Source organism: Rhipicephalus microplus, chromosome 6 (genome assembly GCF_043290135.1).
Source record: "Rhipicephalus microplus isolate Deutch F79 chromosome 6, USDA_Rmic, whole genome shotgun sequence".
Lineage (NCBI taxonomy): Eukaryota > Metazoa > Arthropoda > Arachnida > Ixodida > Ixodidae > Rhipicephalus > Rhipicephalus microplus.
In genome coordinates, this window is record NC_134705.1 from 103,483,491 (window position 1) to 103,503,710 (window position 20,220).

At 44.4% G+C, this 20,220-nt stretch overlaps 1 protein-coding gene and 1 long non-coding RNA gene across 11 annotated transcripts in view; one reads left to right on the top strand and one right to left on the bottom strand.

Annotated features, from left to right (window-relative positions):
- LOC142765403 (uncharacterized) overlaps window positions 1-9,702 on the bottom strand; it is a 56,493-nt gene extending 46,791 nt beyond the window's left edge. For all 4 annotated transcript variants that reach the window (XR_012884234.1, XR_012884233.1, XR_012884232.1 and 1 more), the window contains exon 1: window positions 9,496-9,702. This is a non-coding gene — a long non-coding RNA (uncharacterized LOC142765403). The remainder of the gene's footprint in view (window positions 1-9,495) is intronic.
- A 9,727-nt stretch (window positions 9,703-19,429) lies between these two features.
- LOC119183125 (uncharacterized) overlaps window positions 19,430-20,220 on the top strand; it is a 182,753-nt gene continuing 181,962 nt past the window's right edge. For all 7 annotated transcript variants that reach the window (XM_075866328.1, XM_075866329.1, XM_075866333.1 and 4 more), the window contains exon 1: window positions 19,430-19,611. In XM_075866328.1, the coding sequence (XP_075722443.1) occupies window positions 19,519-19,611 (93 nt within the window). In that variant the 5' untranslated portion in view covers window positions 19,430-19,518. The remainder of the gene's footprint in view (window positions 19,612-20,220) is intronic.

The following is a 20,220-nucleotide window of genomic DNA, read 5'->3' on the forward strand; positions in this document are numbered from 1 at the left end:
TGCCGCCGCTGATGCCGGGATTCTGTCCCGCAACCTGCGGGTGAGCAACCGATTACCTTAGCTACGAGACCATAGCGGTGGGGCTCCCCATTAAAAGAATGGGTGGTCAAGGTAAAATCGGCCAGTTTTTCTTCTCCCAGTTGCTTGATTTAAAGATCAAAGTCACACTTTCACTGCAAAGGTGAAGCAATGAATGCGATGGCAAGATTTTGGAGCGTCACGCGGATAACGAAAAGCGGATAAAATCGTGCTGTGCTCCCTCAAAGAAGAAACAACGCACGAAGGAATAGCGCACAGGAATAGTGTGAACAGCGTTCAAAACTGAACATTGAATGAGCTATTCACGTTGATTGTAAATATAAAGGACGTACGAAAATAATACGCACAGGTACAGCCAGGATGAGCGCGAAATAACTAGTTTCACGTTACTTCACAGTGTTTGAACAAGCTCCTTTTTCCAAAACAGGGACTGTGCAGAGTGCGGAGAGGCATTCGTGCACTCATTACCTACAGCGCAATTATCTCGGTGAAAGCTCAAGGCGTACGATTTTTCCCTATCGCGAGAAAGCGCGGACGCACCCATACGCGGTCAGGCGCCGTACGCAAACTCCATGTTAGACAAGTGCACGAAACGCAGCGAGCAAAGCACCCAGCAGACCCTTGGAGGCCTTCTCGCCATCTCAGCAGTTATGCTGACAACACGCTTAGACTCCTCTCTAGTTTGGTGCACGCCGTTATATGTCGAAAAACATCGTTATATGTCACAGGACATCCTCTTTGCCGGCGTAGCGATGCACGCCACCTACTGCAGAGTTTGTGGTTCTTGCTTGTGTTCATAAATATATATATATATATATATATATATATATATATATATATATATATATATATAAAGGGAAAGAAGTTTATACGTAAAGGCTCGTTTTTTGTGTTTTGACACAATAACAATGAGATTTAACAGACAGTAATGCCAAGGAATGTACAGGGGAAGTTATTAGAACCAATGGAATGTGAATAAGAAGAAAGAAAAGTGGATGAAAAAATAACCAGCCGTGAGCAGGAATTGAACCTACCACCTTCGAATAACGCGTTCGGTGCTCTAACCACTGAGCAATCACAGCGGCCTTCCCTCCATCCAATTTTTGAGTTTATATGTGAATTTACAAGTATGAGTGTCAGTCAGCGCCTTCTATAAGCCAAGCGACGAGTGTGAACCACTCTTTTATGCGCATGTTTGGCGTCACGTAGCACGTGAACTTATTACGAGCGGGCAGCTAATTAATAGTCCCTCGTATACAACCTAATGACACCAAGTCTGTCAGTACGAGACCCTCGTAATTGAAATAAGGGAAAGCAGTGTATACGTAAGGGCTCAATTTTCCGTGCTTTGACAACGCAATAATGAGATCTAACCAAACAGTAATGGCAAGGAATGTACAGGGAAAGTTATTAGAACCAATGGAATGTAAATAAGAAGAAAGAAAAGTGGATGAATAAATAACCAGCCGTGAGCAGGGATCGAACCAAATTGAATCGAATATAAATATATATATATATACACACACACACACATATATATATATATATATATATATATATATATATATATATATATAGAGAGAGAGAGAGAGAGAGAGAGAGAGAAGGAGAGATGAACCGTGTGTTGAACGTAAAAGCAAACCACATAAGGGACCACCGAAGTCGGGTCCCCTTCGTGCCAGCCATGTATTCCACCACTCATCTACGCGTTTCAATCTTCGTTGCAAACTGACCATAGACAAGCATCCTGCCGGTCGAAGCATCGCGTTATAGTGTGCAATAAAGCAATGAAGAAGGGTTAAAGAGCAGCCAGGCTTCAAACAATGCGAATTGCTTGAGGAGTAAATCATCCAATGGTACAACCCATTACAATGGCGCTGCGCATAATTCCTCAACGTCATCAGGGACAGCGAAAAACTCTGCACAAAATTCTTTCAAGTGTGTTACGGGAACCATGCTTCCCTAAGAATAAGAAAGCTCAATGAATGTCTCCGTACTGCATAAAAAATTGCAGCATACGCACCTATCGAATGATGATGAGTGAGGTGTAGCGTCCATCAGTCCGTCCACGCTAACTTGCATTCGTTTTTTCTTGCTCCCATCCGTCCAGGCATCCGTCTATGCGTCCATTCGTCCTTCCGTGTGGCCATTCGTTCATCCGTTCATTCGTCTGTGTATCTGTCAGTCTTTCCATCCGGCCGCCCCTGCGTCCATACGCCGCCCATACATCCATCCGCGCGGCTGTCAGTGTGGCCGTTCGTCTATGCTGTGTTTCTGCGCTCGTCCACGCGTCTGTCTGTTTGCTTGTGCATGCGTCTGTCCATCCGTGCATTCTTCCGTCCGTTCATGTGGCCGCATATGCGTCCACCTAAGCGTCCTTCTATGCGTCTGTCAATGCGTGCCGTCTGTTCCTCCGTGCTTGCGTGCAACCGCCCATCCGGGCGTCAAACACACAGACAGACAAATGACAGATGGACGCAGCCAGTGAATGGTTCACAAGTTGCTTATAAAAGCATCCAAAGCCTAGCCCCACTCACTATCATTTACTCCACTGATATGCTGTGAAGTGCTTACTAGATATGCGAAGAAGGAACACGAAGGGAAGAATCACTGGGCGTGAGTTTCCTAGCGCTGCTGTTTTTTCACCAATTTTGTATAAAATTTCTTACTCATCTTCTGCATCTTACTGCCAAGATTCGGCCCCCACCTTCGCGGTGCACCAGGCGCCACGTCTCCGAGGCGCCGAAAGCTTATGTTAGGCTGGCACGACGTCCGAAAGCTTCGGCTACTGGTGGCGGCCATTCTTCTCGGCGCTCATCAGATGAAGACGAAGTGATGAATGCACCAAACAGCAAGATAATGCCGTGTTTCGCGGACCCGAGGAGGACTGTGACGGCCCCTCGACGACACCTAACGCCGATGACGACTGTGTTACTCCGAAGAAGGCGCGAAGTGATAATCAAGAGGATTACAGCGATGAAACAATCATCGGCTCCACGGAAATAAACTGTGATGTAGAAGCACAAGACAGACCTTTCAGAACAGTCACATACAAGAAAGCCTGACCAGCGGGGATAACCGTAATTTTCAAGCTGACAGAGCCTAGCATTTCGTTCTGGAAAGTAAATCTTAAACAAACTGCCCAGTGAAGTAGTAACTGCTGCTAAAAAAAATTGGAGTCGTTTCGTGTCAACAGAGAAGGCAACTTCTCCGTAAGTGCCTCTACAGTTACTGCATCCTCCAGACTTCTTGAGTAAACACATGTTGCTGTTCTTGAAGTGGCACCGTATATACCGCAGCCGTATGTGAGGAACCTAGGAAAGATTAGACAAGTACCAGTGCAATACACTGAAGGTCAACTGCTTGAATATTTAAGAGACAGCGGTGTAATCTCATTCAGGAGAGAGACTAAATGGCTCCGTCGTGAAGATGGTTCAGCAGAGCCACATTTCAGCAGAGCCACAGCAGAGCCACTGCCGCCTTGTATTCTTTTAGGCTTCACAAGTCATCCGGTGGAAGAGTACCTTCAGCCCGCTACACGATGTTACGAGTGTAAACGATATGGACATGTTTCCAAATCGTTCAATGGACAGCTTCGCTGCAAAATATGTGCAGGAGCACATGAATACAAAGAATGTACACCGAGGAATCATTCCAAATGTGCCAATTGCGACGGTGACCACGTAGTGTCATATGCTGGTTGTCCGCAACATCAGGCAGCTACTCGTTTAAAGCGACAAGAAATTTTGCTTGGAAGAGCACCAAAAAAGAAATCGCCTTGTCCGAATTCTGAAACTGTGCATCCACTCCCTGTGACTCCAATTCCCAAAAGAGTACATCACCACTGTCGTATGCGGCGGTAGCCAAGCGTGCTTCAGCTCAGAAAAACAAAAGTACAGCCACAACGGTCCGTAGAGGACGATCACCAAGCGTTCAAAAACAGACAAGCTACCGCAGGACACCGAAACCGTCAGCAACTCAGGATAACCAAGCGTCTACACCTTTTACTTCGCCAAAGCCCAAGGCACAACAGCAACGTGCACCGAAAACAAGTGACATGGATATGGTTACGTCGATGCTCTTCCTTGCTTGAGGCGAGCAGAACGTCGCTATCGCTGCACTGGGAGGCCTGAAGGTTACAAGAAGAGTCAGGCCACACACATCCAATCTAACCGACACAAGAAAAAGTTAGGTCAGAAAAAATGGCATGATTTCTGGAATTCATTGACCCCATTTACTCCCTTTCCAAAAATATGGCAAACAATCACTGCTATAAGTCATCCAGTATCCCAGCGAAACCCATTCAGAGCATTGGTCATATCTCTTTGATTATCTGAACGTGATGTTTCTAATAAGTTTTGCACAATGCTGACTGGAACTGAGCAATTGGTTCACAACACTACTGCACTGCCTAGTTCTGTAGAGCAGCAAATCCAAGATGCATACACTTTATCGCATGCTCAACTGGATAACACGTATTCTCTACTAGAGTTGCGTACTGCTCTATCACTAACCTGCGTAAAAACGGCAACCGGTACCGACAACATATCGTACAGTGTTCTAAAAAATCTAGTACCCAACGGCATGCCAGTTGTTCTACGGATATCTAATGACATGAGGACGAAGGCATACTTTCCAATCTGTTGGAAGGTCTCGAGAGCCGTCTCACTACTGAAGCCCGGTAAATCACTGCTTTCGCTTGACTCATTCTGACCAGTCAGCCTCACTAGCTGTGTATCTAAAGTAATGAAAAAAATGGCTGACAGAAGATTAGAGTGGTAGATTGAAGCAACAACTCACTTTCAGAACAGATGGCTGGCTTCAGGCAACGGCGGTGCACCATGGACTGCGTCTTCGACCTCGTTACATTTGTAGAACATGAGATGAGCTGTGAAAACGTGGCTGTTGCGGCGTTCATAGTTATAAAGAAGGCATTCAACTTTGTGAGCCACCTTTCTGTGCTGTACGGGCTTACCTCACTAGGGGTTCACGGTTGTATCCTTCAATGGATTGCCAACTTCCTACGTAACAGACAAATATATATTTCAACCAATAACGGAGACAGCGATCGCTTCAAGATGAGCAGAGGTGTACCCCAAGGAAGCATTCTAAGTCCGCTTCTTTTCAATGCTGCAATGTCAGGTCTTCCAGAAGTACTGCCCGAAGCCCTGAACATATCCATGTATGCAGACGACATATGCATATGGACGTCTCGCAAATCACTGGAAGTTATCGAACATCGGCTTCAACAAGGACTAGACGCAATAAGTGATTACCTCAAAGAGCGAGGCATGCAGCTTTCTCACGCCAAATCTTCACTTCTGCCATTCACGAGAAAAAGAGTGAAAAACTTGAAGCTTTTTGTGGATGGCCAGAAAATCGAAATCGCAGAAAAGCATCGCTTCCTTGGCGTTACCTTAGATAGCCAACTCAGATGGAGTCAGCATATTGCTGATCTACAAAATGAAGTGAACAGCACCATAAATGTCATACTTCGCATCGCCGAAACACAATGGGGCGGTACATCAGCGTCTCCCCTCCACGTCCATTGTGCACTAATCCGACAGAAAATTGCCTACTCTGCGCCAGTTCTCCACAACATCTCTTAGACGTCGCTACACCGACTTCAGCTGTTACAAGGACGAAGCTTATGCATGTGTGTGGGGGTTCCTCAGGCAACATCAAGTTCTTTGACACTGGCAGAGGCAAAAGAACCCAAATTTATAGTAATTAGAATTGTGGAGACATGTCGGCACTTCTTTCGTCTAGTCACGCAACACCCTTCCCATCCGCTCATATCCAACATCGTGAACCATGCTGGAGCGCAAACACACCATGTGTACCAACAGTACATATCCCGGCTTCCTGTGTCGACGCATTGGCCACTGGACTAAAACTACCCTCCATGGCTGCTTCAGCTACCAACTATTCAAACGTCATTAGAACGACTTTGCAGCAACCATGAAGTGCCAACCGTTGCCGCTCAGCAGTTGGCATCACATCATCTGTTTGACAAGTACCAAGGATACACTCCCGTGTGCACGGACAGCTCCATCACCAAAAAGACGGTGACATCATCATTCATAATTCTGGAATTGTACGAAGAATATGCATGTAGGTTAGGCCACCTCTCTTCTTCAACAACGTCGGAGCTCGTAGTGATTTTGCTAGCCATAAGCTTTATTAAACTGTCAACGACACGAAGAAAATGGTTGGTAATTGCAGCCTCTCTGGCAGCACAGGCATGTGTGGAAAGTGCCACTTCAAGACACATTGATGTGCCTATAGTATACGCTATACTAAAACAGCTCTCAGAAGCTACGAAGTCGAATCATCGAGTGGCATTTGAGTGGGTCCCCAGTCACTGTGGAATTAAGGGAAATGAAATGGCGGATCAGTTGGCGAAAACCGCTCTTATTTCTACGCAAACGTGCATCATTCCGGTATCTCAATATGATGTAAATGAAACTTTAGGAAAAAAACGTGAATTATGCCTGTCTACCTGGTTTACAGACAAAATAAAGGAATCGATCATATATTCTGTTGATCCTAATCTTGAATACCAATTAGACCGTGACCTCCCAAGACATACGTCTTGGGAGGTGACGGTCTAATTGGTATTCAAGACACACTCATTCATCACCTACGACTCGGAACTGCTTACACAAAGCACTTCCTACTTTGTATTCATCGTGCAACATCGTAAGCATGTTCATGCGGCCGGGACGACGGGGATATTTCTCACCTCTTGCTCGACTGTCCGAAACATGACACACACCGAAGGCGACTAGAACAAGAACTGCATAGTTTAGATGCTGAGCGACCATTCGGATTGAATAAAATACTAGGTCCATGGCGATCCAAAACAAACGGCAAAGCAGTGAAGCTGCTGCGACAGTTCTTCGAAGAAACGAAGATTTGTGACGAAGACTGAGTGGACAAAAGTTGAAAGTGAGCGTGTCGTCTATGTGTTTGTTCTGCCTATATAGGAGAACGTTTGCTCTCACCCATGTAGGACTGTATATATGTATACATGCTATTGCATCCTTATAATTTTATTTGTACCAATTAAGTGGAAAGGGGTAGCCGTCGTCAAGTAACGGTGACAAAAACTCCTTCGTTTATTTTCTATTTCAATAAAAAAAGAGGTGGTTACTGGATACATGCGTACATACAGGTGACTACCGATCCACGTCTTGAAAAGCTTCACCCCTAAAATATTTTCATGGTGTAGTGGGTATTTTGAAGTTGTGCGCTTAGTCGTTACCAAAGCAGTGTTTAAAAAAAGGTTCTGAAAGGCCCGTTTTCACCTTTCATTTTGTCTGTGCTGCGCATATTGTGCAGGCCTCACGTTTTCTTTAAGGTGATAGTCTTTCTTGGGGACCTTCGACGCAAAACGTTTGGTCTGCCTGTCTGTACAATTGTATGTTTTCCACTTTTTATGGTACCTTAAATGGCTCCAAAGTGACCAATAGGTACTCCACACGGCCGACCTCATCAGCAGCACCCACCAAACTTGCTCTAGGCTTAGCGTTCATATTTGTGCGATCGTCAAATAAAAAAGCAATAATTGCGCACTACGGAGGCACCATAACAACACGTCAACCTTATGTATGTGTATTGTTTCTAGAAAAGGCATACATAAGTAATTTAGGAATCGTAGCCTTTATAATGCTGCGCTGGCAATGCAACGCTTGCACGAAATGGCAAGTGTTTGCAACTCTTCGCTAAAACGGCACGCTAGTGGCACCAACCCGTCGCCTTGCGTTCTACACCTTGTCATTTCAGAGACGGGAGCGCACGATGCGCGCCCCATTTGTCAAGATAACTGCCAGATTGCGCTCATGTCTCCCGTGTGACGTGGTTTGATGCGCTCGTTCGCCTCCGCTCCATGCTCGTGGCACCCTAACGCAGCGCCTCCAGAATACCATTCACTAATTGTCTTGCGCAGAACACCAAATAAACGTTTTGTTCACTCTCTTCAGAAGCAAAACTATCCTCTTTTCACAATATTTGCGGTGTAACATGCAGATACGGGGCCATTTATTTTTGTCCAGTCATTTTGTCAACGTGATTATCGTTTTCCCAAAATGACGTGAAAGCTGGCAATAGTCTATGAAGTAAAACATGTGTAAACGACGCCTTAATTCTCTGCTGAATGAGTCATTCCATTCTATGGAACAAGAACACTAAAAATAAAATTAGAAAACAAGGCTTACATTAACGCCATTGCAGACAACGGCTTCCAGCAGCCGACTAGTTGGTATGGCTGCTTATAAAGTTGTTGAGGCACCAAGTGTCTTGATGCTTTATTTTCTTTTTTATATATCGCGCCTTCGTAAAACTGAGCATTCCCAAATAAAACTCTGCATAAGTACATGAATAGAAAATATGCGATCCCTGAAGCTGTGCTGACCACATTTCTATTTGTCTAAGCCACTTTATAAGTAATAAAACTCCTACATATTAGATATTGTCGACGAAGAGCCATTTCTTCACGCTTTATTGATCCCTTCAAGATTTTGTCGTGGTCACATTTGAATTCACGACAATGAATTTGATGACCACATGTATGAGAATGTAAGATAGTCATCGTTCCATGTACCTATTGAAGTGCTCTCTGCCGTGATGCAGGTTCGCAGTACATGGACGGAAAAACCACACACTTAAAAAGGAAACAATAATTATGAGAAAGCATTGTGGAATATGAAAAAGAAAAAAAGAGAAAAGCACAGTACCACTTCGTTAATTGTAGCTCGCACAGAGTATCAAAAACTTCAAAATTATACGCAGTCAGAGTCAGAATCATACGTTTGGCACTACAATAGACTCACATCCCACCACCCTGTGCAAAGAGAAGCCAAAGAAGCTACATCTGGACTTGTCATCACCAAGCAAGCGTTACTACCCGAGTGTGGTGGATCATATTGTGAATTAGGATCCTGGAGCTTTTACACCAAGCGTGATCAATTTATCAGACAGTGATTCTGCATAACCAAGCTGCGATTTGCTTTTATGTGAGCAGTGAGCGCTAAGGCCCGTATTATGCGTTTTATATGCTACAGAACACGTTCGCCTATATAAAAAAGTTAATGGGATTGAAATTGCAGCAATCAGTAATCAGCTTTTGCTTGTACTTCTTCTGATTATACTTCATGAGCGTTATTTTTAGCTTTTCCGAGAGCTCTTCGAATTGTCGCGAATTTTCCCCCTTATTGATGCACTGGGCTGTGTTGGTGCCAGGTCCTTATTAACCGAGCTTGAAATAACGTCCGTTTACTCTAGTCGTAAGGCAGACACATGCCAAAGTTCACTTAACCCGAATTTTCTGGTTTTATTTTGTGGCTTTAATTTTCTATTGTCAACGTCTTCCTCGCTCAGTATTCTTGGACAATATGAATTGCAATTGATAGAAAGAAGGACTTACAAGAAGGACTTTTAAGCAAACTTACTTACAGAGAAGGCAGAAAAGTTTGCCAGGCACATGGCCGGTAGGTACTGTAAATGAAAAAGTTGTCGAATAAGTACTTAGAGTAACTCGTTGAAAAACGTTTGCTGATGAGCGCAGCACTGGCAGAATTATTTTTACTATTTCAGTCAATGGTATAATGCAAAAAGCTCAATGAATTTTCATAAGAGCACTTGTTGAATACATCCTGTGAAAAGTTCAAATGTCCATATTATTATTCAATGCAGCTGCAAAGAGTTGGCGCAGTTCTATGTGGCTCGTTTCCCGCGTGGTTTTTTCCATGTTTGTGGGTTGTGAGTGATGTTTTTCACGAGACTCTGCCGATTGGTATCGCCTGCAATATTTCAACGTTAGAAGCAATGGCTTCATTAACATTGATTCACACATGACTATGAAGAGTGTCGCTTGAACAGTACCAAGAAATTCTTTGTACAATACGCAAGCCTTCAGGCACACTGTTCTTACGTGACTTGGTGAAGAATTACTACACTTACATGGAAATATTTTCAATATTTGACGCATTCGTTGGTACTCAAGTGCGAGTGCAGCGTCATATCATCCCTGTCATTAGTGTATTGTTTCTTTTCCGGCTGTGGAACAATGTCTCTTGAAAACGACCAAAATTCTACGAATTTCAAGACGGTATTTTGAGCATGTGGAGCTATGAGCCATCTTTATTCCTATTTGATACACCAAGGAGGGGTTGTTCTAAGTACAGGTGATAGCTATGACGTACACACCATTATGTATTACAGCTGTAATATTCGCTTGCCTCGCAATCGTCATGTGTGACTAAGAGAAAATTGATAGTCTGACATCTGCCTTAAATGCGTGACGGTGTCATTATAAGATAACAAGATTTCAAGGTATCACAAAAGTTCACTTTACAGGTATAGAACCAAAAGCTACTGACTCTAAGAGACTTAGCACTACAGCCAAGAGGCAAGTGGCCATAGATCTTGCAAGTTATTTACCCGTAGAACAATAACAAAGTTCCACGTAAATGTTTCCCGGTGTAAATAAACATATTTGATTACCTTCACTAATGGTCAACAAACTGCTTTATTAAGAAGGCTGGAGATTTATCAGAAGTACACAAAATGGATTGATATGTGGGCTTTGACGTCCGAAAACCGCCTTATGATTATGAGAGACGCCGTAGTGGTGGACTCCGGAAATTTCGACCACCTGGGGTTCTTTAACGTGCACCCAAATCTGAGCACACGGGCCTACAACAGTTCCGCCTTCGTTGGAAATGCAGCCGCCGCAGCCGGGAGTCGATCCCGCGACCTGTGGGTCAGCAGCCGAGTACCTTAGCCACTACACTACCATGGCGGGGCGTAGTATACAAAATTATAAAATACTTTTTATTGAGGCTGTGAAGAATTATATTTCAAAATGTTCTGCCTTCATAAGTGTTACAGTGTCATTCTTGCTACCGCTATTTTGAAATGTAGATGTAATGTGGGATACGGTGCGTGAAGTTTGGCATGGTACACAATTGTGTTACTTTGTCATGAATATAGCTCAATATAACCATATCATTTAGTATAACGAACCAAAGTTGTCGTATGCACAACCTTTGGGCAATATGGGTCTTTTTCTTGATGGTAACTTTTGCATAGCCCTATGAAGTTATGATTACAAGCCCTACGTAAGAGTAATTCGTGCTCTCCAAACACCACTGTTGTCATCACTTGATCATGAAATACGCATTGTCACGTGCTGGCTAAATTCTTCCATGCACGCCTTGCCGGCGACGCCGCTCGTTATTTGAAGCCATGCCGCGACAGTTAGCGACGCAAGACACCGCCGTCAAGGCCTGTGGACCTCCCGCAAGCCATCTAACCACGTCGCCCACCGTTCCAGAATATCGGTATGACATTAGCTAAGCTATTTCTGACGTCTAAACAAGGGCCTCTTCCAAAGGCAGTGCGTCCGAGCTAGCAAAGTTCATCATCGAAGACATCGTCCTTGAAGACGCCCCAGAAGTTCTTATTACCAACATTGATACGACCTTTACTGCTAAGCTAACTCGGGCCATCTTTATAAAGAGTCAGAGAAGCCACCACCAAACAGCTGCCTACCAACCACAGAGCAACTGCCTGACTGCGCGTCTGAACAAGAATGACATGTGGACCATGTAACTTGGCGTCGAGCAAAGGACGTCGAGCACAGGAGCCCGAAAGTGATCATTGACCCCAGGTTACCAAATCTCAAGAACAGGGAAAACTTTGACGATGCTTCGTGGAATACCAGCCCAGCGAGCGTGTTTCAATGTGCCCACGGACACGATGACGTGAACTCGGTGAAAAGCTTCTTCGGTGATATTTCGAGCCATGCAAAGTACTTCGACGTCTAAAAGCTCTAGACAATAAGGTTGTGTCTGAAGGCACTACGAACTCTCAACGGCGCCATGCGTAACTTCAATTCGTTAATTGCTGCTTTCTCAAGTGATAATACATTTGTTAGAGCACTTGTGGGCGGTATTTCGGGCGCGTGGCCCACCAAGTCAGGCGTGAGCGCTGCAATCGCTGTGACGTGCATGATTAGATGACATGATCACTCCTCGCTCTGGTGAAGGAAAGCTGGCGGTTTGATTCGTTGTTTTTACAGTAACTTCATAGAGCTTTCATTTTTGAACAGCAATGTTTTGCTCTGGCTTCAGGTGTACGTACTTTGGCGGACTACGTAATCCAGAATTTCGCAGTAAATGTAGCCAGCGGCATGGCAGAGTGCACTACTTACATGAGGGCACTGTTACAGCTACTGACTGCGCCGTTGTCTCTCTCTATTTCCCTGTTGTTGTGGTTGTTATTTAGAGCCTGTGGTGCTAAAACGAGCACCAACCATGGACGTTATGTTCACATAAAGGCAGAATGTTTCAGTTTCCGTACAACAGCCTCGTTCACAAAGCAGTTCGATTATGTAAATTACGAAATAAGACGCAGGTGTGTACATGTAGGGGGAGTTGCCGTCATTACATTCAAGAATGCGCTCCATTGAATGAGTTGTCAGAGAGTCAAAACGTAGCCCGGAAGTCCAGTATTTTTCCCTTCATTTTTGGTGTTTTAGCATATTCCGGTCTATATTGTGGCCAGTTGCTTCTGCGCATTCAACCACTGCTTTTTTCTTACATCATTCATGTGCCACTTCATTCTTCTCTAAAGATTACTTCTCGCGTCAGGGTAACCTAACCGCCGTCTGTGACATTTCCACCCTCTTTCCCGGCTGTCTGTCTTCATGTGTGCACATGGGTTTCCATTCACTAGTATCGTAGCCAAGAGGTGGCCCCCCAAGCACACTCCCTCCCCCTACCCATTTTTCGTCATGGTGTATAGCGCACAAAATAGCGGTCTACCACATCTGCCTGCCTAGGCCCAATTCTAATCAAGGTGGCATCTCTAAAGAAAAACATTTCTGTCAACGCTCCCGCAGCTGTCCGCGACTTCAGCTCACAGGATTCCTCGCTTAAAGATAACGCCTGTAGGATGGAACAGTTAGACCCATTAGTGGTATGTTGTGTGTAGCGCAACTAGTGCGGCTGACGCAGAGCGTGGAGCCAGTTATCGAGCCGCCAACTAACGACGCCGATCGGTTCCGCGAAGGTGAACACGGAAGACCCGCGCATGGGAAAGGGTAGACTCCGTATTTCACACGGTTAACGGGCAGCGCCATCAAAGCCGCCACAGTTTGGGACGAATAAGGTGAAAGCATGTCTAGGAATTCCGGACATCAGTAACTAGCGCGATATGTTGGTTCGCTCAATGGAAGACGACCTTTCAACATTTATTGAAGCATAATGCTTGAGTGTGTGCTAAAACACTCCGTATATATAATTTGGGCCTCATTAGTTCATAAGCAGAGAAAATTACCTTTTTTTGCCTGAAATTTAGAGGTTCGATAGTGACATTTATGTGCTATGGGAGCCTCTATTCGAGAGAATTTCAAAAAATTTTATAAAAACAGTTAGGCGTCATCTCCCTAAATTACCGAAGTTACAAAACCTCCACGACTCAGTCTTCCTATTTGTAAACATCGGTTGATATCGGCAATGTTTTTGAGATGCAACAAATACTTTTGTAAAAAAAAATACGTGTTGTGCAGTGAAATTTTCTTGCAGGGGCACACGCACATCGTAGTGTTTTCGGTTACTCCAACACGTAAAAATTTTACAGCTGTTTTCTGTAAGGTTGTTTTTTTGAGACTGCTTAATATGCACAGGGCATTTATGCTGAGTAAATCTTATGTTGATAATTAGCAATAATACGTTTACGGTAAATTTGAGTAAACGATCAAGAATAGCTCTTTGTCCTTTAAAGTAACAAGTAACAATCAACAAGACACGTTGATATATATATATATATATATATATATATGTATGTTGACCTGGAAGCGCGTTTTGAAAGAAGCAGGCCAAGCGCGGTCGTCTGGTCTTCAGCCATTGTTAGTATGCACGTGTGTCGTTTTTGAGAATGGCGCACGGACACGACCACTGCGCCGACCCAGATTGTGAGTGAGCTTGTCTCTTCACCCCTCCTGCGATGCGTCATTACGTAATGTTGTTAGAATGGTAGGGCGCCTCACTGTTGCATGCACACTTTATCAGCGCAAAGGGCCTGACGATGTACTCGCCGCTCCTAGATAGGCTCCTACGAAGCGATGTTTCATGAGAGAGCTGACAGAGCTCGAGTCTGAGAACGGCTAGCGACCGAGGTCAGCCAGCGGAAGCCCACACGGGTTGACATGCGAGAGAGTGTGACAAGCGCAAAACCTATCCCTTCGCGTGTTGCATATGGCGACGTGCTTGTGTTCAATATTGCGTCCATCATCAAAGTGTTCATGCACTTGGTGGTGGTTATAGGAGCCTTCACGCGTGATTGGTTTGTTTGAACACCATCCGTTTGATCGAGGGTTAAAAAGAGGGTGTTGTAATGTGCGATGGCAAAGGCGAGGTTCGGGCTTGGACCCGGGCAGACGCCTGAGTGTTGCGATAAAGCATTGCTTCACCGGACTACGGCTCTTCCTTCGCGCTGCCATCGAGCACTCGGGTCATCAAGGGGCACCCATTGCGAACCTCAACACATTCTCTCCTTAGATAGTGCAGATGCTTGCCGAGGAGTATGACATTATTTGGGCCTATTGCCACTGCCCTTTCCTCTGCATGTTGTTTAGATCTACAGGCGAAAACGTGGTCATCTTCGAGAAATGGTTCCTCTTCTAAGAGCTGCAGGAAAATATTACACAGCTTGTGACTGAAGCTGTAAAAAGAGAAAGAAAACTAAACACTGGCGATTTAACTGGCACATGCAATTCTCGTTTAGATCACGGTAGACAAGATTTTGTAGCAAGCTCTTTTCAGGGGGCAAAATGATACGGCAGGCTGATCAATTTTTCGACTTGAATTTCCCTTTGGTAGTTTTCTCAAAATAAACCAAGCATAGATATTTATTTTCACTCATGTGTGGATTGATGGTTATTAAATGATCAACGTGTGACCACCATTGAAATTAAGTGCAATAAATATTAGGATCGTGGCGCAAAAAAACTCACAACACTGAACGAGGCATGTGCGTTCGTAATTCTCACGTTTGCCCGCAATCATAACAGAAACGTACGGCTATAAGAATACTGTGCTGCTTCCCACAAAGCAGAGAATTCGCTTGCGCTGTGCTTTGTAAGGCCACGTGCGCTAAACAAAAATGTAAATTGCACATGCCTGTCATCACCACAACCCGTCTTCAGATGCGAACCTACAATGAATAAAATTGAGTTATTGCGCGCATTTATAGCAGCACGTTTCTTTCAGTTAATGCCTATTTGATGCTTCTTTTGACACGAAATGACTCGTTACATTTTACAGAAGGAGCGCGCTAGACCCCCGTGTTTTTCATTTCGGTGGTGATAGCAGACGACGCCGGTGGTCAGGCATTATGAGACGCAACGCTTTTACGGGGAAGTGATTCGGCACTTCGTAAATTCAGGAAAAAAGCTCAAGCAGTATTTTACTAATTGCGTTGAGTGAAGCACCACAAGATTAATAAGTCAAAAGAGACGAGGTGGTGGGCTACGTGTGGGAGGGTGGTGGAGCAATTCAAACCACGAACGTCACAGGGATGTCTCCGCAAGGTGGTGCTACGGTATGTCCTTGCGCCAAGTATAATTTACACCAATGAGTGTTTTTAATGATTTGACATCGTATGTATTCACTTTGATTGTCCAACTACCATTTGCACTGTCCTTCTTGTTTCTTCAAAAGATTACCATCAGCGTCAGCGACACAGCGTAGATGTAGCGTAAGTGTAACATGCAAAGGATAACGAGGTGTTTTCGACAAGCAAAGGTCTGTCTGGTTCAATGAGCCTCTCTGATACACTTATTGATGTTCATGCAAATTGTCTAACATATTCTGTTTCTATTATCTTCGGACACCTTATGTTTTCCTCTGTTTTAAGGAAAGGTTTTCTGTGTTATGGACAATTTTTTTGCAAACGTCTATTAGGTCAAATATGCAGGAGGGCTAATACCTCAAGGTGTTCTGTAAGTGCTAACTCAAACGCCTAATGGCGTTTTTCCATCTGCTCGTCCCTTCATCTATGCCCGGAGCTTTGACGACTACCGCAGTTTTGTGATTAGGCCATGTGCGCCAGCTCGTCGTGGACACCATGCCTAGAAGCAGCGCAGCACCGAACAGGACTGTACCTCGCGCTGTTGTCGCTGCTCTCAAGATGCCGCCATTTTTGGCAGTAGGTCTTGAATCGCCTAGTTTTGAGAATTGACTCATTTTGCAGGTATGCGAAGTAGCATAGCGTACAGCACGTTACGACTATATCGTCGGTGTTGTACCATCGGCAGCCAATCCTATGGCAAAACACAATCTGCACTATCCGCCTCCCGACAACTATCACCACAACATTAAAAGGCAGCTCATGCACTGAATGACAGATTCGGAACAGCGTAGAATACAGCAGCTGCTCAGCAAGCAGGAACTCAGTGAAAGGAAGCCTCCCGAGCTTCAACGACGCATGTGAACTCCAATTGGGAATAATCTGCAGCCCTGAACGCATCCGTTTTGAGCACTCTTCCTGAAACGACTGTCCCAGCACGTGCGGCTTCTATTCAGTGTGCAGTCAACAAAACCCTCAGCTCAATGGAACAAATGGCAACTTAAAGAAAGAATAACGGTGTCTAGTGGCATCCACGTTCTAGAAACCACGCGACTTTTTTCTCTATATGCGTCATTCGACGACGACCAACTAAGGTTGGAGAGTACCTCATTCGGGAAAAGAAACTTCTGGCCTCTGAACTTCTAGTCGCACGCTTGAGTAATGATACATCGACCACTGTTGTTATCAACGCCTTCTGCTATCACAACGAAGACGATAGGCAGCCCGTACTGGTTTGTTGACATTGTTTCGAAGAATGCCGCACACTGACAGCGGCCAGTGTTCCTAACTAATTATACAGCCTCCCATTTTACGTCGTGGACAGCGTCATCCAGGTCTGGTAGCTCATCGACATAAGTGCTGAAGTGTGCGTTTTTCTCAAACGCTGCCGGACTACAAAGGCAGCCTAATCACATGCCATATCAATAGAGTTAATGGTTCAGCCATACCTACGAACCAAGATAAGTCTATTGCGCTTGGCATTTTTTAAACCGTGAAACGTTTGCAGCGAATATCCTAGGAGTTGACTTGCTTGTTACACTTCTTGATGCACATTTTCTTGGAAATTTTTATTTTTAGTTGAGCTCCGAGGCTGCCATCGGATCGATTGTGAGAACCACCTCAAAGTTCAAAGCGAAAAAAAAATCAAGTTTACTATTGTTGTGTTTCTTTCGAGCTCACGCCAAAGTCTCCCCTCTACGGTCGGGCGTCTGGAATAATTTTTTCGATCTCTTCTATGCTCTCTCTCTCTCTGAACCATAGCATACACAAAATGACACTCATAACGTTGCAAAACTGGTAACGCTGGTGCCAACGTACGCTGGTCATTTCGTTCCTTACCGTTACAAGGCGGCACGACAAGAGATCCAGCACATGTACATGGGGTTGAGCAACCCTCATATCTCGCCTAGGCATCACCACTACTTATGGTCCCCAAACTCAGGTGACAGGGAAGCAGGTGTGGACTACCGGAATCTCTACGCTGTGGCGGTACTGGATGGCAATAAAATACCGCACAAACAGGACTTCATTAATCGCTGCACCCAAGCATCATATTACGCGAAATGAACTTCGAGAATGCCTACCATATTATATATGTCGAACCTTCAAACGTACTAAAGAGCGTGATCATAACACATTTCAGCACCTTTGAATATTCGCGCATTTCATTGTGTGTTCGATGCACCTCAAAAATTTGAAACGTTTTGTTCGCCATCTTTTCGTTGTTTGGCCAGCCCCCCACCGGACTATGAGAGACGCCATCCCCTTATTCAGCCCCTTTAAATATGCACGAACTTCTCAAAAGTGAGGTCTTCATGCAACTCAGCAAATATGAACTATTCGGCAACGTAGTGAAGAGTGAGCTCAGTGTTTAAACACTAGACTTCCTTGGTCATTGTGAATATTTTCGTGGGTTATCTGCACCGGCCACTTGCATAGAAGCTATGCTCTAATTTCGACTACCGCCAGCTGCTAGTCGCCTGCCATTTTGCAACCACTTCATTAGCTTTAGTGTAGCTAAACTAAACCGAAACTTTCAATCTCTTACACCTGCGAAGGCCAAGTCAGCTAGAAATTCCACCAAGTAGCTCTGCCCAACGCAACGCTTTCATTAACGCTCCCATATATTATACCTCTCTCTGACCACTAATTCCTCGCATACAACCTCAAGGCGGGACGTCTGCCTGAACACAACTCCCGTATCAATTGTTTAGCTCCTAAGTCCTAATAATACCACGTGCTACCTGACGTCTACAGGTGAAATACGGGTTTTTCACACTAACTGCACTGGCTGCCGATGACGCTGGTTCGGCGGTGATGCTGATCCAATATTCTATAAGTGGACGGCCGCCACTCCGCGGTGGTCTAGTGGGTAACGTACTCGGCTGCTAACCTGAAGGTGGCGGGATTAAATCCCGACGGCGGCGGCTGCGTTTTAGATGTAGGCGAAATTGCTTTACACCTGTGTGCTCAGATTCGGGTGAACGTTAAAAAACCCCAGGTGGACCAACCTTGTGGAGCCCTTCTACTTCGGCATCTTTCATAATCATGTGCTGGTTTTTAGACGTAAACCCCACATATCAATTATTCAATCAATAAGTAAATGGCAGCTTCGGTCGCTGAGTTGGTAGAACATTAAATGCGTTATTCGAAGGTGGCAGGTTCGGTACCCGCCAGCATCATCCCGTGTTTTTATCCGCTCTCGGGAGCAGAAACAACATATGTGCGGTGTTTTCAGACTATTCGCGAAAGGTGTGAAAGGGCGCGTTTAACATTATTTTTATTATTTCAAACAAAATATATGGTAATGTAAGCGTGAAACATTTAGCTACTAGAGTGAGTTGGTACTAGAAACCAAGTGAAGAAAGCACCTCAGAAATTTCTCGATTTCTTTTTCCATCGAAATTGCGAACAACCACGAAAGAGGATTTAAATTCGACACTTTGCTTTGGAAATGCCTGGAAAATGCTTGCAAAAAAACTTCTCGCATTAGCAGAAAAAATTCTCTGGTTGAGTCTAAGCCTAGTTGGTTAACCTTTTATGCATTTTTACTTACAAGCATGTAGAGAGTACAAATAGTGAGTGATAGGTAGACGTGCGAACTTGTAATTACATTCCAGATATTCGCGCCTATTTTCAGCAAGTCATTCGCCTAAAGCAAAGAAAAACACGTAAAAAACTATCCGTCATAATTTAAGTCATCAGCGCGCTTTCTTAGATATCGTATCGAGCTGCTGCAGGTGTTTTGATCAAATCTCTCAGTACAACTTTCTATTTATACAGAGCATGTTTCATGAGGAGATTTTCTACGTGTCTCTTTAAGCAGAACTTTTTGGTTCCGATATGAACACGAAGTTTTGCTGTTTTCTAATCTACTCCATGGTATTATTTTTGACACTATTTGTGGAAGACTCAATTAGTCCTAGAGGGAGAAAAGTAAGTATGCATTGTCTCTTCTCTCAATGATGAAGAATCCTAAAAACTTGAATTGAAACTATACGGTTGAAAACAATTTCTCTACTTCGTGTAAGAAAGTCAAATATTTTATTGCTAACACTTTTGGCGTTGGTGTCCTATGAAAAGAATGCAAAAAAACTTTTGCTTCTAATTGCGACAGGATTGACTCAAATTTGGAAGAGGTGTATAATGTATCCTCAATACATCCGCGAAAACACAGGCAGTGGTTTCTTTGAGACTGTCTTCTTCGAAACGCGGAAAATGAACGGCAAGATCACGGAAGGCTAAAAAGACGTCGCTCGGTGCAACCGAATACTTGCTGATGTCTTGTACATTAAGTATTACACTGGTAGGTGTCATACGTTTTACGTGTAGTATATTAGAAGCTCGACAATATTTTTGTAAAAACGATCTTTCATAGCACTAACAGGTCGCCCGCATGAATGGAGACCTTTCGCGTGTTAAAATAAGACGACAGGGCTGTGTTTCTGTCGTACCTCTGAAAGCAGCTGCAAACCGGAGCTGCAGGTGAAGTTACAGCTTCACATGCCTTGTTATTCATTTTAGTCGAGAAAACTGCCAGTATCC